This window comes from Pelmatolapia mariae, linkage group LG22 (assembly GCF_036321145.2).
Source record: "Pelmatolapia mariae isolate MD_Pm_ZW linkage group LG22, Pm_UMD_F_2, whole genome shotgun sequence".
Taxonomy (NCBI): Eukaryota; Metazoa; Chordata; class Actinopteri; order Cichliformes; family Cichlidae; genus Pelmatolapia; species Pelmatolapia mariae.
The window spans coordinates 3341557-3354742 of record NC_086245.2 but is presented as its reverse complement, the minus strand read 5'-3'; the positions used below and the strand labels follow the sequence as shown (position 1 = coordinate 3354742).

Here is a 13186-nt window from a genome sequence, read left to right as displayed (position 1 = left end):
ATCTTTGACAAACACCATCGACTCTTACTCTACTTACTCCCACCTCACTCTCACTCTCATACTAATGGCCTGCCTCCTGCACTGAGAGCTTCTACTGATGCAGGAGACAGCCTGACAAAGGGAAAGAGGTCGTAGGTGAGATACAGAAAGAAAAATAGTAAAGCCAAAAACACACAAACGAGAAGCTGCATCAACCCGACTACTCGTGGAATAATGTGACCGTATAAATTACAGTAACTCTTTTATCCCATCTTATTTTAACATAAGGATGAGGTGAGAATTCAAACTGGCAACATGACAGATGCAGAAAGAAGAAAATGAACAGCCGCAATCAGAGAAAAGCGATTTGTTGGCTGTACTTAACATCTTTGCTCCTCACCATCTCCATGTATCGCTCACTGAACAGGACAAGTCAGTGTCTGCAAAGTCCAGCACCCACTTCAAGTCACCTGCCAAGCAACAAGGGTCCTCACGCTTTACATCAGGCAAATTTGCATCACACGATCATTTTAACCAGCGTACTGTCCAAGTGTTGAAGCAGCTGTCCTCACTGATGTCTCATGTGTCACAGAGCCTACATGTCCCAATAACCTCAGTGGTTTAATTTACAGCATAAATATTACACTTTTTTTGTGTGTAACAGCTCATCCGACTCACAATCCATCACAGTTCACAACAAAACAACAAATTTGACCCTGAGCACAGTTTGGGTGAAGACTCATTGAGTGGTCATTACACAGACAGCAGCTATTCGCTCTCGTTCCACATCAGCTACAGCTCAGGGTGTAAGAACAGCGGTCTCAGGTAGAGGATGAACTGGGAGGGCTCGTATGAGATAAACCAGTATTGTGTGAATCATGCTGAGCACAGTCCAAGAATCACACTATAAAAACGGAAATTGGCATAACAGCACCGCTGTAAGCTACAGGAGTTTTAACACCTTTTCCTCTTTTCATGGTCTGTAACAAACCAACAAACAAACCACAACAATGCTGGCTGTAAACCCTTAATAACACGGAGCTGTTAATTCTGTGGTACTAAACACTTCTATATTTACTTGTAGTTAATGTCCCCCTAAGATTTCACCAGGATCATTCTTTTACTCTGTGACGACCAGGATCAGATCTTAAATCCTTGCAAACAACATGAGCTGCAAGATGAGAAAGCCAAGAACTGCATTCAACTTCAGACAAAAAAACCCAAAAAACAACAAACAGTTCAGCAAAGCTCTCCTCCAGAGGCCTGACAGATTAGAGGGAAGAATAAAAAGTCCTACTGAAGAATTCATGGAAAAGGATGAAGTGATAAAGTTAGAGCTCGTTGCAAAATATTTTTTCATTTTTTTGTACAGATTCAATTTTACCTGCTCCAAAAAAACGTGACAAAGATAAAATGCACAACGTGGTTAAGCATAGATTTAGCTGTTCAAAAAGAAAGAAAGATGAAGAAAGAAATGTCAAGTGTTTTTCTCCATTGTTACAACTCTGAAAGCAAAAGCTGTAATTTGGGTTTTAAACTGGTGTCTAACCCGCTGCCACAAGTCTCACCCTACCATCATTAACACCATTCCTTCAGTTCTGGTCTTCAAAACACAAAACCAATCACACAAATGTTCACATCACATTTTGAAAAGCTGCAAAGGAACACAGCAAAATATCAGGTTTCACAGCAAAGGAATGATCCTGCAGGATTTAAAGAACAATGCTCACCGAATTGCACTGAAAATAGGTTTATTGCATCTGTTGTTTAGGAGCGTTCACACATCCATATTTTTTATATTTTATATATATATGGGGGGGAAAAGGCAAATGTCTGCATAACTGAATAGTTCTACAAACGAAGCAAGAATGGGATCAAAGCTTTGTCTTACATTTGATCCAACTAGTGTGCAGACTTTTTCCAATTTTGCAGTCCTATTATATTTTGTCCACTTCATTGTGCTAAACACATTCACAGCATAGCAATCACAGGAAAGAAAAAATACTCATTATTTCATCACAATACAACAGGAATACAAAAACACATTTTTAAAATGGGAAAAAGATTTGAAGAACAGTTCTGATATATTTTTCTGAGGTAGAAATGTAAATTACAGCTCTAACAAAACTGAGTTTTCCTGCATTTTGCAGTACATAAAGAGATTAAAGATTTTTTTTTCCTTTTTGTGGCACCTGATTGTTTGCCTCAGCATGCGCCACTTACCAAAAATTACAATTGGCTTGTTTACCGCACTCCTCTCTCCATTCATTTCCTGTTTGTTGGAGGCTCTTGCTTAAATTCCCATTTTTGTGCCATTTCATTTCCTTTCCCTCCATTTTCTTGGGTACGTCTCACTGAAAATCACTGTGCAATTTGCAGAAGTATTACATTCACAGAACAGTAATCTTGACACATCGTGAAACGGCGGTGTCGTCGAAAAGGACGGATCAGGATTTACCCGGTGACTCAGCCGCACCACCATTGTGGCAAAAATCAGAGCCCTGCATCTTCACACTTACCTGCTTTTGTGTCAGTCATTTTTTCTTCTCTTTCAAAATCTCCAGCTACTAAAAACGAAAGCTTCCTGCATGACATCTGTTTAAAACTGCCAGAAGAAGAGCAGCTATGACGTAAAAGGTCGGCGACGACATCTTCCATTAATATGAAATCTTTATCCTGAATGTGTTACAAGATACTTTGAAAATTGCTCTTCTTCAAACTTGTTCTTGAGGAACGGCAGGTTGTCTTCCTGTAACGGTATTTCAGCAAATCATCTTCTGTCACTGCACCATACTGGTCTTGAATCCAGACAACTCGAGACTTTCAGCAGACGGCTGTATCTTTATCATTTCATTGTGTCTGTTCACCTGGATCATCTCCCGTCTCCCTGTTGAAGATCTTACCTTCTGAGATCTCATTGTTCTCCTGTGTGACGCTGCCGTTTTTTCTCCCTTGGGATGGAGCCATTTCAACAGCCGATTGCTGAGCTGGAAGATATAACACATGATGCAAAAAACAACATTAACGAATGGTAGGACACTGGAAGAAGCCTAGGACTCGATGTGTGCATCGACATATGACAACATGTGTTAAATAATACACACGACCTTCGCAGCAGCCAGTCATTCAAATTCAAGTGTTTGTCTGATCAGCAGGTGTAAGTTCCTCTATAAAAGCAGAGGTTTGTTTGGAGCATCCAGCTGTGTGATTCCTCAGGCGTGGACATTCTATTACATTCAACCAAAGGTCAGACTAGGGGTGGGCGGCAGAAACGGTATAAATTTGGCCAACGGTAGAGATTTTGACTATACCGCTCTATCGCGATAACGCATGTTGATGGTGTCATCATCAAGCTGCGCCTGTTTTGGTCGAAAGCATTGCAGCGGCTGCAAACAACTGCAAATTATGCGGGCGACAGTAATAGCAAAGAGACGGAGCACTTTTGGAATATGGGGAAAGCCAAAACCTGCACTTCCTCCACTTCCGTACCATTGATTCATTAATGCTGAATTCTCTGGCAGCTGCTCTATTCCCATGTTGTTGCAGTATATTAATGACTAACCTCGTATTGTGGATGGATTATCTCAGCTGTTCTCCTGACTGAAGTTTGGTCCGTTTACAGCATCCTGCCATGCGATTGCATTTGTCCCTAACCATCGGGAACCCTCACGTTAACTTTTATTGAGTGGAAAAAAAGTTAGCGTTCATCCTCCAGCTTCACTGTGCTAATGTTATGCTAACGTAGCTGTTTTGCTAGTGATCACGTAGCACATCATTATATACCAGCTAGCCCAACTTCAGTAACCCTACAAATGTCACTGCTGTTTAGTTTTCTGTCTTCATTAATGTTGGAAGAGACAGCAGAGCTGTACATTTGAATCGTTTCAGAAATCTCTCAGTCAGAACATGCTATATCATGTTTAGCTGGAAACTAGCGAGCTAACTTCCCGCTAACTTCTAACTCCGTTGAATTTAATAAATTCTGTTTTCATGGATGCCTGGATGTTAAACTTAATTGTTACACCTGGTAAAGCAGCAACACTGATCATTTTGTTAAAGATGAAAGAATTTAGACAGTTTTTAACTCTCAGTGATGCTGCAGTGTTCGTTTGACTTTGGGACCTGAAGTCGACGGAGTTTTGGACCCAGATTACTCCGCGAGGCTCCTGACTACGGCAGCCGTAATGCTCCAACAATCCATCAAGCGGTGCAACTTCATAGCTTACCAAAGTCATACTAAAACATTTTTTGACAGATGTGCGCCGTGTACCACATAAAATCGGTTCGAGGTCAGTGAGCACAACCAGAATTCATACATAAGGTGCACCGGATTATAAGGTGCTTTTTGAGAAAATTAAAGGATTTTAAGTGTGCCTTATAGTGTGTAAAATATGTTATACAGAAGAAAAGAATATATCGCGATATATATCGTTGCCGCAGATGCTTCAAATTATACTGGGATATGGATTTTAGGCCATATCGCCCAGCCCTGGGTCAGACTGCAAAATGCTCAGAGAAACTGAGAGCTACATGTCAGACTCTTAGGTTCTCAGTTAGCATGTTATATGTTCATGACAGCGCAATTAGAAAAAGACTGAACAGGTGAAGGCCTGTCAGGAAGGGTTCCCAAGAGAAAGCCTGTTCTCCCTAAAAGAACATGCCACATTTGCAAAGCTGCATCTGAACAACCCACAAGACCGAACAATGTTCTCTGGACAGACGAGTCCAACGTGGGGTAGAGTTTGGTTATAATGAGCAACATCACACCGGTGAAAACCGAACACAGCACATCAGAGTTTCAGTGCAACAACAGAACATTAGTCAGAGCTGTGAATCGAAGACATCAGGACACAGTTATATAACGCCATTTCGTCAGCTCTGAAGAGCAGAGCGGTATTCTAAATGCTGAGTCAAAAGGGGTTTTGTAGCCTGACATGAATACTGGAAACACTCAGCACCTGTGGATATGTACATTCAGCATCAGGTTTAAAAGCTTTGTTTTCCTAAAGCACAGCATGAAAGCAAGTAAATACCAGCAGGTCGCTGAATGTCAATGACTGAAACTAAGTAAACACTCAGCTCTGTATTCAAAACCGAAACACTGAGATGAGGCGGCTATTTGAATTCTTCACTGCTTTGCTCTCGTCTTCCAACAATAATGCTACGTCCAGATGAACAGAACCTTTTGGGATCCAACAATGCAGCTTAAATAACATATAAGAAGTTCTTACAGAACAAAGGAGGTCGGGATCAGGGCGCACATGTTTTGATCGTGTTCACAACACAAGATTACACGAGAGAGCTGCTGCACTGGTCTGTAGTGTTTCAAACTCTAAAGTGTGCTCTTGTGGCCACACCCCAATCAGTGATGTCACAGCAGGTATTCTGCCAATCACAGCTGATGGAAAGCACCTGCTGTGACATCACTGATTGGAGCCAAAAGTGCAATTTGGTGTCACACTGTAATCAACTCGGAGGCAGTTTTCTGTCTGATACGGTGCGACTGCGACGACGTTTCAGTTCTCTTAATTTTACAACTCCAATTACATCAATCAAACTGTCCAATCAGAAATCAGCTGGAGGATCCCTGAAGCAACAGATTTAATAATCAGTGGAGTCATTCTCTTACCTTCATGTTTGCCCTGAAGAGGTTTGCTCTCCTGCCCCTCATGGACTGCAATGATCTTAAAGTTGTACGTTTTAGAAGGATCAAAGTCCTCGATGACCAGTTTTGCTTCCTGCTTTGATGCCTGAACCACCTTCTGCTCTCCGCCTATTAAAGAAAAAGCACAAACACTTAAGACTGATAATTACAGGCAAGAAACACACACCCCACCCTCTGGGTGTGCGGTCCTTTCTCCTTGTTTCTGTTTGTATGTTGAACCTCACCCCCACATGCATTCAAGTCAACTGATAGACTCTGTATGATAAAAACCGACGAAGCCTCTGGATCTGAGAAGTGAAGCCAAAGTCTCAGTTAAGTTTCTTTAAGCTGCAGCCGTTATAAACCTCTGTTGGCAAAACAATATAGAGGTCTATGAGAAAATGACTCAAAGTCTCATCTCAGTAAACATTTTCCTGACAAGTTAAGTTTTATACATGACTTTCATTGTCTAAAACCTACTGTAGGGTAACATAGACCATTTACTTTAGAATAAGCAGGGTGTTAGCCAGTCATTTTAATAGAGAGACCATTGTAGACATGAGGGTTAAGCCAAAGATATGCCAAGATTTATCAAATCAGTCGTAAATCTGTCCAAAACAGCTGCCACAGACATGGTGTTAATTCAACATTGATGGCATCCACAAACACTGTGAGGACAAGATGTCTGTGCAGCTATCAGTCGGTGAGGGTACGAGCTCATCCCGCAGGACTTATTCACAGCACAACACAACCTGAATTTTAAGGCTGTGTTTAAACCAGTGAAGATAAAACATACCTAAATCAATAAATCACCTCACACAGGTAGACAGCAGCAGTCGGACTGCATGGCAATAGAAATCTGGCTTTGTTTGACCTTTTTAGTGTCAAGAAAAAAACATTCAGTGTCATTTTGGACAACAAGACTGTCGGTCACACAGCGAAAGTATATTATCGAGAATTTCAGGAGGATTCTGTGTTGTGTCGAGTGTCTTTAGTAAGACTGCTGAACAAAAACCTCACTCTGCTGCACAAAAACAAATTAAATACAAAAAACGCTTCATTACCTTTCATTTTCTTTCTATTGTAACTCTCACCTTACAATTAAAGTAGATTTGGCAGAATAATTTTCAGTGCCAGCCTCCTTCATAATGTGACAATCACTTTGTAGATATACTTCAGTAATTTCCATGTAGTTATGTTTTAAATTCAACACAACGCCTGTTTAGGAGCATAAAGATCTATGCAGAGCTTCAAAACTTTTTCTTTTAAATGCCTTAAATTAAACTTTCAGGCTAAATATCCATCCACATCAATAGAAGGTGTGTTTCAGATGTGCATTATAAGTAATGGTTTTTTTTTACATTTCTGTTTACATTTAACATGTTCATGGACACAGCTGGTAATACAAGACACGGCCCAGATATATGCAGAAAGAGCCTGACAGGGCAAAGAGAACAGGTAAGCTTAAAAGTACATTTCATTTTCTGTAACAGCTGTAATTTGTTCTAGGATGAGGTCATCGTGATGATTAAGCAAAAATTAAAAATAGATGTAAATCTCTGGACTGATAAATTTACGACTAAAAAAAACAACCTCATGTTGTTCAGTTTTCTCTACTCCCAAATTTTACAAACCACTGAGTTGACTTGGCAGCAGCACTGTTGTACCGCTACAATATTCTGGGCTCCTTTTGGCTATGAAGGCAGTTTAACCTGTGACTCACGCATAGGGCAGACAAATATCTGCAGCTGCATGAATAATCGTCTGTTCAGCTGTGCTGAAACTAACCGGTGAAAAAGCCTTGAGCAAACGCTTTCAGATCTGTGAACTGCATCTGTGGGGTCAAAGCCACTTTTTCCTATTTTTGGTTCATCCTCGTACAGCTATGCTTGTGTAATATTAGCTTTACAATGCACAAAAATGTGTGCTGGTCCGAGTTAACAAGAATGCATAAAAGTTATTGCCTTTTGCAAAGAGCAAAATGGGATTTTTTTTGTTTAGAAAATGTCTTTCAGTTCAAAACGTTACCTGTAACTATGCTGAAGCTTTGCATTTACCTTCTGACTTTACATCACTTTTTATTATCAGATTAACAATAAATTTTGTCAAAAAAGGTCAATCATTTAATAAATCTGAAAAATAGAACATATTTAATTCATGTAAGCTTTTAGTGGAGGCTTCACAGACTCCCTTCTGTTCACATACCACATGAGTGTCTTACTTGAGGGCAGATGATCAACCAGCCACACCAAGTATGTCTGCTTTTAACTTTGAGCGATGTCAGTTTTATGAGCGTAATGTTTGTTGGTCCTTTACTGAATCTCGAGTATTTAATGTTCTTGAACAAATTGGGCCTGTTCAAGAACACTTTACACAAGCAGATGACTTCTGATGAAGATGCGTGGTGTGATGAGATTGCCATTGACCCCGTGTTGAACTCTGAGTTCAGTGTCTCTCGGCCATCATTACACGTGTGAAGCGTGCACATCTGCCACACACCGCTGTGCATTCTCAAAATATGCTAAAACGATCTCTTAAATTGCTCAAGAAATATTGAGAAGCCCTGGGCTTCAAAAGCTGAGGGGAGAAACCGAGGATGTGAGCAAAAATGTAATAGACTGTAAATAAAAATCATATAAAGAGTATGTGTTTAGCATCCGATTCTGCCAAACGCGCTTTGCTGTAGCAGCAGGAGAAAGTTTTGGCAGAAGTCAGCAGTTTGCAAATTGACTGTGCAGTGTAGGTTTTTGCTTCCTGGCTTGAGAGAGAGTGTACCAGATATTTACTGAGCAGTCCAAGATCATCAGAGTAGCACATGCTAATTAGTTTAAGAATTTGTGATATAAGAAAAGTGCTTATTCTTTCTTTGCCTTTTTTCATGAGGCTTAATTAAAATTAGCCACTTTTCCTTCTGTTCATTTCTCGTACTTTTCCTGCTGCTGGAGAACAAATGTTCCCGTCGGGATTCATAAATCTTAAACTGTCAGTTACCAAATCTAATTTCTTCTGCAGCAGCTGCTCCTTCAAATTGACTGACAGCAAAAACCAACATGATACGGCGCTTTTTCAATAGCAATTGCTTCCTTGAACTTTTGACTGTCAAAAACAGCATCTTCAACCCTGAAGACATTTTAATTCAATTAAATAATAACTGGTTTGTTTCACATTTTGGAAGTAAAAAGGTAAATGACTCGAGTCTTGGGCTCAACCAGGAATAGACAAGCCTGATGAAAACCATTCAGCAGAGCTCTACAAAAACATCCCTGCTGATTAAGAAAATTAACTGCTGCTCAGTCGCTGCCTTTCCACCTTCATTACACTCGCACCGATACCAGCGGCCTGCAGCGTGAAGATGATCGTTCCCGTCATTTGCTTCCTGCACTTAGCCCAGAAGGCACTCAGTCATCCCGGCACTTTCAGTTACTTTTTAGAAATAATTTTTATCCTTTTCTTCAAAACTAAGCACTTCCTTAGGCAACATGTTGCAAAGCGGGCCTGTGCGAGCACATTTCAGAAATAAGGGCATCGCGCTCTGCTAAAATGTCAAGGCTATTTGGAAACCCGTAAGACTGTATAAAAAGCCATGAAGCTTGTGAGGCTGCAGTGTTCACGACTGAGAAGCTGAAAGCTTTCTCGGCCTACAGTACAATGTGTGAAAAATGAGAAAAGGCCTCTGTGCTTAAAGGAAACTCGTGTTTCTATAATATCATACATAAGAGTGGGGCAGAACATCTGTGGTTGCCCATCACTGTTTGATTGCTTTGTCTAATTTAGTCGTCTGCCTCTTTGATAATTGAGCTCAGTGAATAAGTAACCAGGAACACACACCTACTAACTCGCAGGACTTTTATAATCTTTTTCTTTCTCATGGTTGCTATAGGGGTCGCCAACATCTCATCCTCCTCGGTCAGACCAAAGCTCTTCGTATTCTCCATACTTGAATCTTCTCTCTCGGCTTCCTTCTTCTCCTCCTCTTGCCTTCATGCTCCAACTCTTGCTCCATCTTTGGAGCATCCTTTGTCCAACATACCCACTATCATCTCACCTGTGCCTCTTTGGCTTCATCTCCAAATGGCTCAAACTGAGCTGTTCCTCTGATGTACTCCTTTTTGATCTCGTCCATTCTGGTCACTTCCAATGAAAATCTTAAGGAAAATCTTCATGTCTTCCAACTTGGTTTCCTGTCTTTTTTGCAGTGGCCACCAAACAATGCATCACTGCAGGTCCCACTACCATCTTGTAAGTCTTCCCTTTCACTCCTCCACTTTCTGTCACAGATCACCCCTGATGCTCATCAGCCTAAACTCTCTTCCTCACCTTCCTGTGGTGACCTGGAGGCAAGCAACAGAATATTTCACTCTCTTCTCTCGGCATCTACATCATTCATTCCCCCTTCCTCCTCAGCATACCTCCACCTCTTTACTGTGCACCTAGCCTTCCAGTACTTTTATTATTTCACTTTTATGCCAATCACTTGTTACATGCTTATGTAGCATGTCTACATTCCTGTGTACAACTAATTTCTGCATTACCAAGCCCATGCTCTGGGATTGTTTCCTGCTAGTCATCTACCAGCAAGTTTCCATTTTTTCCATCCACACACCACAGGTAGTGCACCCTGATCGTGTAACAGCATGCATCCTCGTCTCTGTTTGGTTCATTAAGAGCCTGCCAGGTGTCTTTCATCTGACTTCTTCATTTTGGCCCTTTGGCTTGCCAGTTTCTTGCAGCTTAAAACAAATTCCAATTAGGTGGTTTTGAATTGCTTTCCAGAACAGGATTGTGTGCGTACTGCCCAACCCTTTACACAGTGCCACAAAAACGATGTACAACAGTAAGTAAGCCTTCAGTTTAGTCACCAAATGAAAACAGAGCCATTCTCTGAAAATACAAACAAAAAGAGAAACACGTTATGAACATGTTTTTCTTTCTTTGACAGGAGCTACAGATAGAGATTTTTTCTGGATCTGCTTCTTTTCAGTTTTATATCCAACATCCTTCTTTCCATTTGCTTTCTCTTCCTGCCTCTCCAGCTCTATCCTGGCTTCTAGTATCTCCCTCCATTTGTATTCCTGTGTCATTCCCTCCATCCGCCCGATTCTACCTTAGAGTGTCAGGGGAAAGCTGCCTGTGCGTACTGCACCTTATCTGACTTTTTCTCTATTACTATGATCAAATAGACATTCAAGCCACACCAAAAGCTACAGGTTTACTTAGCCATTGGCTGACAGCAACACGAGCAGGTTGACTTCACCCTCAAAATCAAGGCTACAGTCGACTTGTGCATCTGGCAGTGAGATAACTCGAGAAAAAAAGGTTCAAACACATGGAAGCTTTTTCTCTCATAAAGTGTTAAAACACTACTTAAACATTCTCAATGGGTAAAAGGAGGCCAAAATATTCAATATTCGGAACATTTAACATATGATTAAAGACCCGAGATCAGCATGATACAAAACACTGTTTTGGTTTCTTGCTACATCACTTTTCCAGGATGGCTCTAGCTCAGGAGATGGAGGAGTTCATCTACTAATGGGAAGGTTGATGGTTTGATGCTAAAGTGTCCTTGGCTACTGAAATCCGAGATCTCCAATGCGCCCATTGGAGTGCGACTGAGACATGTTGTTTAAGTGCTTCGAGTGCTCAAGGAGAGCAGATCTATACAAGAACCATTTACCATACATGCATTTCATGTTTGTTGACTATAATCTCTCCATGCCCCTGTTTTCTCCCCACCCCCACCTGATCAGATGTCTGCCCGAATCCAATTTTCTTTTTTTTTTTTTAAAGGGAGTTCTTCCTCCCCACCATCACCACATACTTATTCAACATTCATTACCCGATGGCTCGAGTTCTGTTCGATATTTGCAGAGTTGTTCCTCATAGAAGAAAATGGTTTCTTATTTATGTTGTGGTGAACTGAACTGTGAAAAACATTGAATCTATTTGAACTGAATATTGGAAATTAAGTCAATGGCATTTTTGGCCTTACAGATTTGCTTCATCCATCTTAGTGAGAACACATTAGACATTCTTTTGGAAATAAGACCAAGTTTGTAGGAAGTTTCTGTAGCTTTTGACAGGTAGCCCCAACTACCACCAACTCTTTGCCATTAATATGTGATTATGCATGCACTATGATTTTAGTACATTTAGGTGCTACTTCACTGAGACGAAGAGTAGGAGCTATTTTTCTCCTCTGCTGATAACCCGTCCAAACAGCCTTTCTGATAATGTCTTTATAAATGCTGTGAAGGACGCCTCATGCTGCCCACACGTGCTGTGGGAACATTTTAACTGTGCTGTTACTGAACGAATCCTTGTAACTCTCCATCATAACGGTAACAGGACTTGGGAACGGGTTGACAGTTTTAAAAGCAGCACCTTTTCCCACTGCAATAAAATATCCCTTTTTACCCTGATGTCTCCCTCAGAGGAAAAAATATCCATCGAGACGACAGATAAGAAACGGCAAAAGTAAAGAAATTCTAAGAAAAATGTTGCCTCTCTGCTCTGGACACCCACTCAATATCCCTGAGGCTGACTGGTTTGGTGGCAGCTGATTCCAAACTGGGTGTTTCAACTGACTTTCATCATAACAATGAAACAACAGAAGAGTTCACAAATCTGTTCCAGTTTTTACAGCATTTTTTGCAGGTCACCTGGGAATACTGAGGGGATTAAAAACAACACTGTTGTTCTCCAAGTTCAGCAAACTCAAGCGCACACACACACTCTCTCTCTCCAATTAGGGCTTCGTGTTCTCCATTTCTTAATCCATTTTTATCCTCCCCACCAAATGAGACACACCTAAAATTAACCTGAATCAGAGGAAGTGTTGGCATTTATTTGGCAGCACTCTGAAGAGAGCTGAGCAGTGTTAAATTAGACTGTACAAGCTTTGAATCAAGGCGATTTTTGTATCAATAAAAATAAAACAACTATTCTCATTTAGACAGATGAATGCCCACGAAGCAGTTTTATATTTAACACTTGTTGGTAGAAAAACCTTGAACAACTCTAAAAATAAACCCAGCATTCATCTTCTCTCAGACTGGGATCCAAACTTTTATGTCTTTTGAAGAATTTCCAGAATTTATTGTTTATGGCGAAATTGAATCATATATTTTAAATAAAATGCATTCCCAAGATGCTGACACGGCTCCTATATCATCCAAATAAAAGTCTCTTTATGACACATTAAGTAGTTTATAAACTAATAACACTTGCAAACAACAGTATGACTCAAATTCCAGGCTTTCAAGCTTTGCATCAATATAAACAGACAGTAAAGATGTCTGCGGTGCACCTGCTTCCACTAACAGTGATTAAAAAGCCTTGGCCACAAGTTTGAAACTGAGTAATACCACTCACGCATATAATCACAATGTAGCTTAGGAACTATATACAACAACTATATACACATCATCATTTTACAGCTGTAATTATAGTCAGCGTATGACAAAGAATTCCTTCCTTTAAAATGTAAAAGCAATAAAAACAGCATACGCTCCATGATTCAAAGTAAGGAATTCAGATAAAAAAAGAAGTGCAGAGCTTTGC

At 40.5% G+C, this 13186-nt stretch overlaps 1 protein-coding gene across 1 annotated transcript in view; it reads right to left on the bottom strand.

Annotated features, from left to right (window-relative positions):
- LOC134619765 (collagen alpha-1(XIV) chain-like) overlaps positions 1 to 13186 on the bottom strand; it is a 176532-nt gene that overhangs the window by 150889 nt on the left and 12457 nt on the right. Inside the window, exons 4-5 of the mRNA XM_063465597.1 lie at positions 5609 to 5752; positions 2883 to 2966 (exon numbers count right to left, since the gene is read on the bottom strand). Of these exons, the coding sequence (XP_063321667.1) occupies positions 2883 to 2966; positions 5609 to 5752 (228 nt within the window). The remainder of the gene's footprint in view (positions 1 to 2882; positions 2967 to 5608; positions 5753 to 13186) is intronic.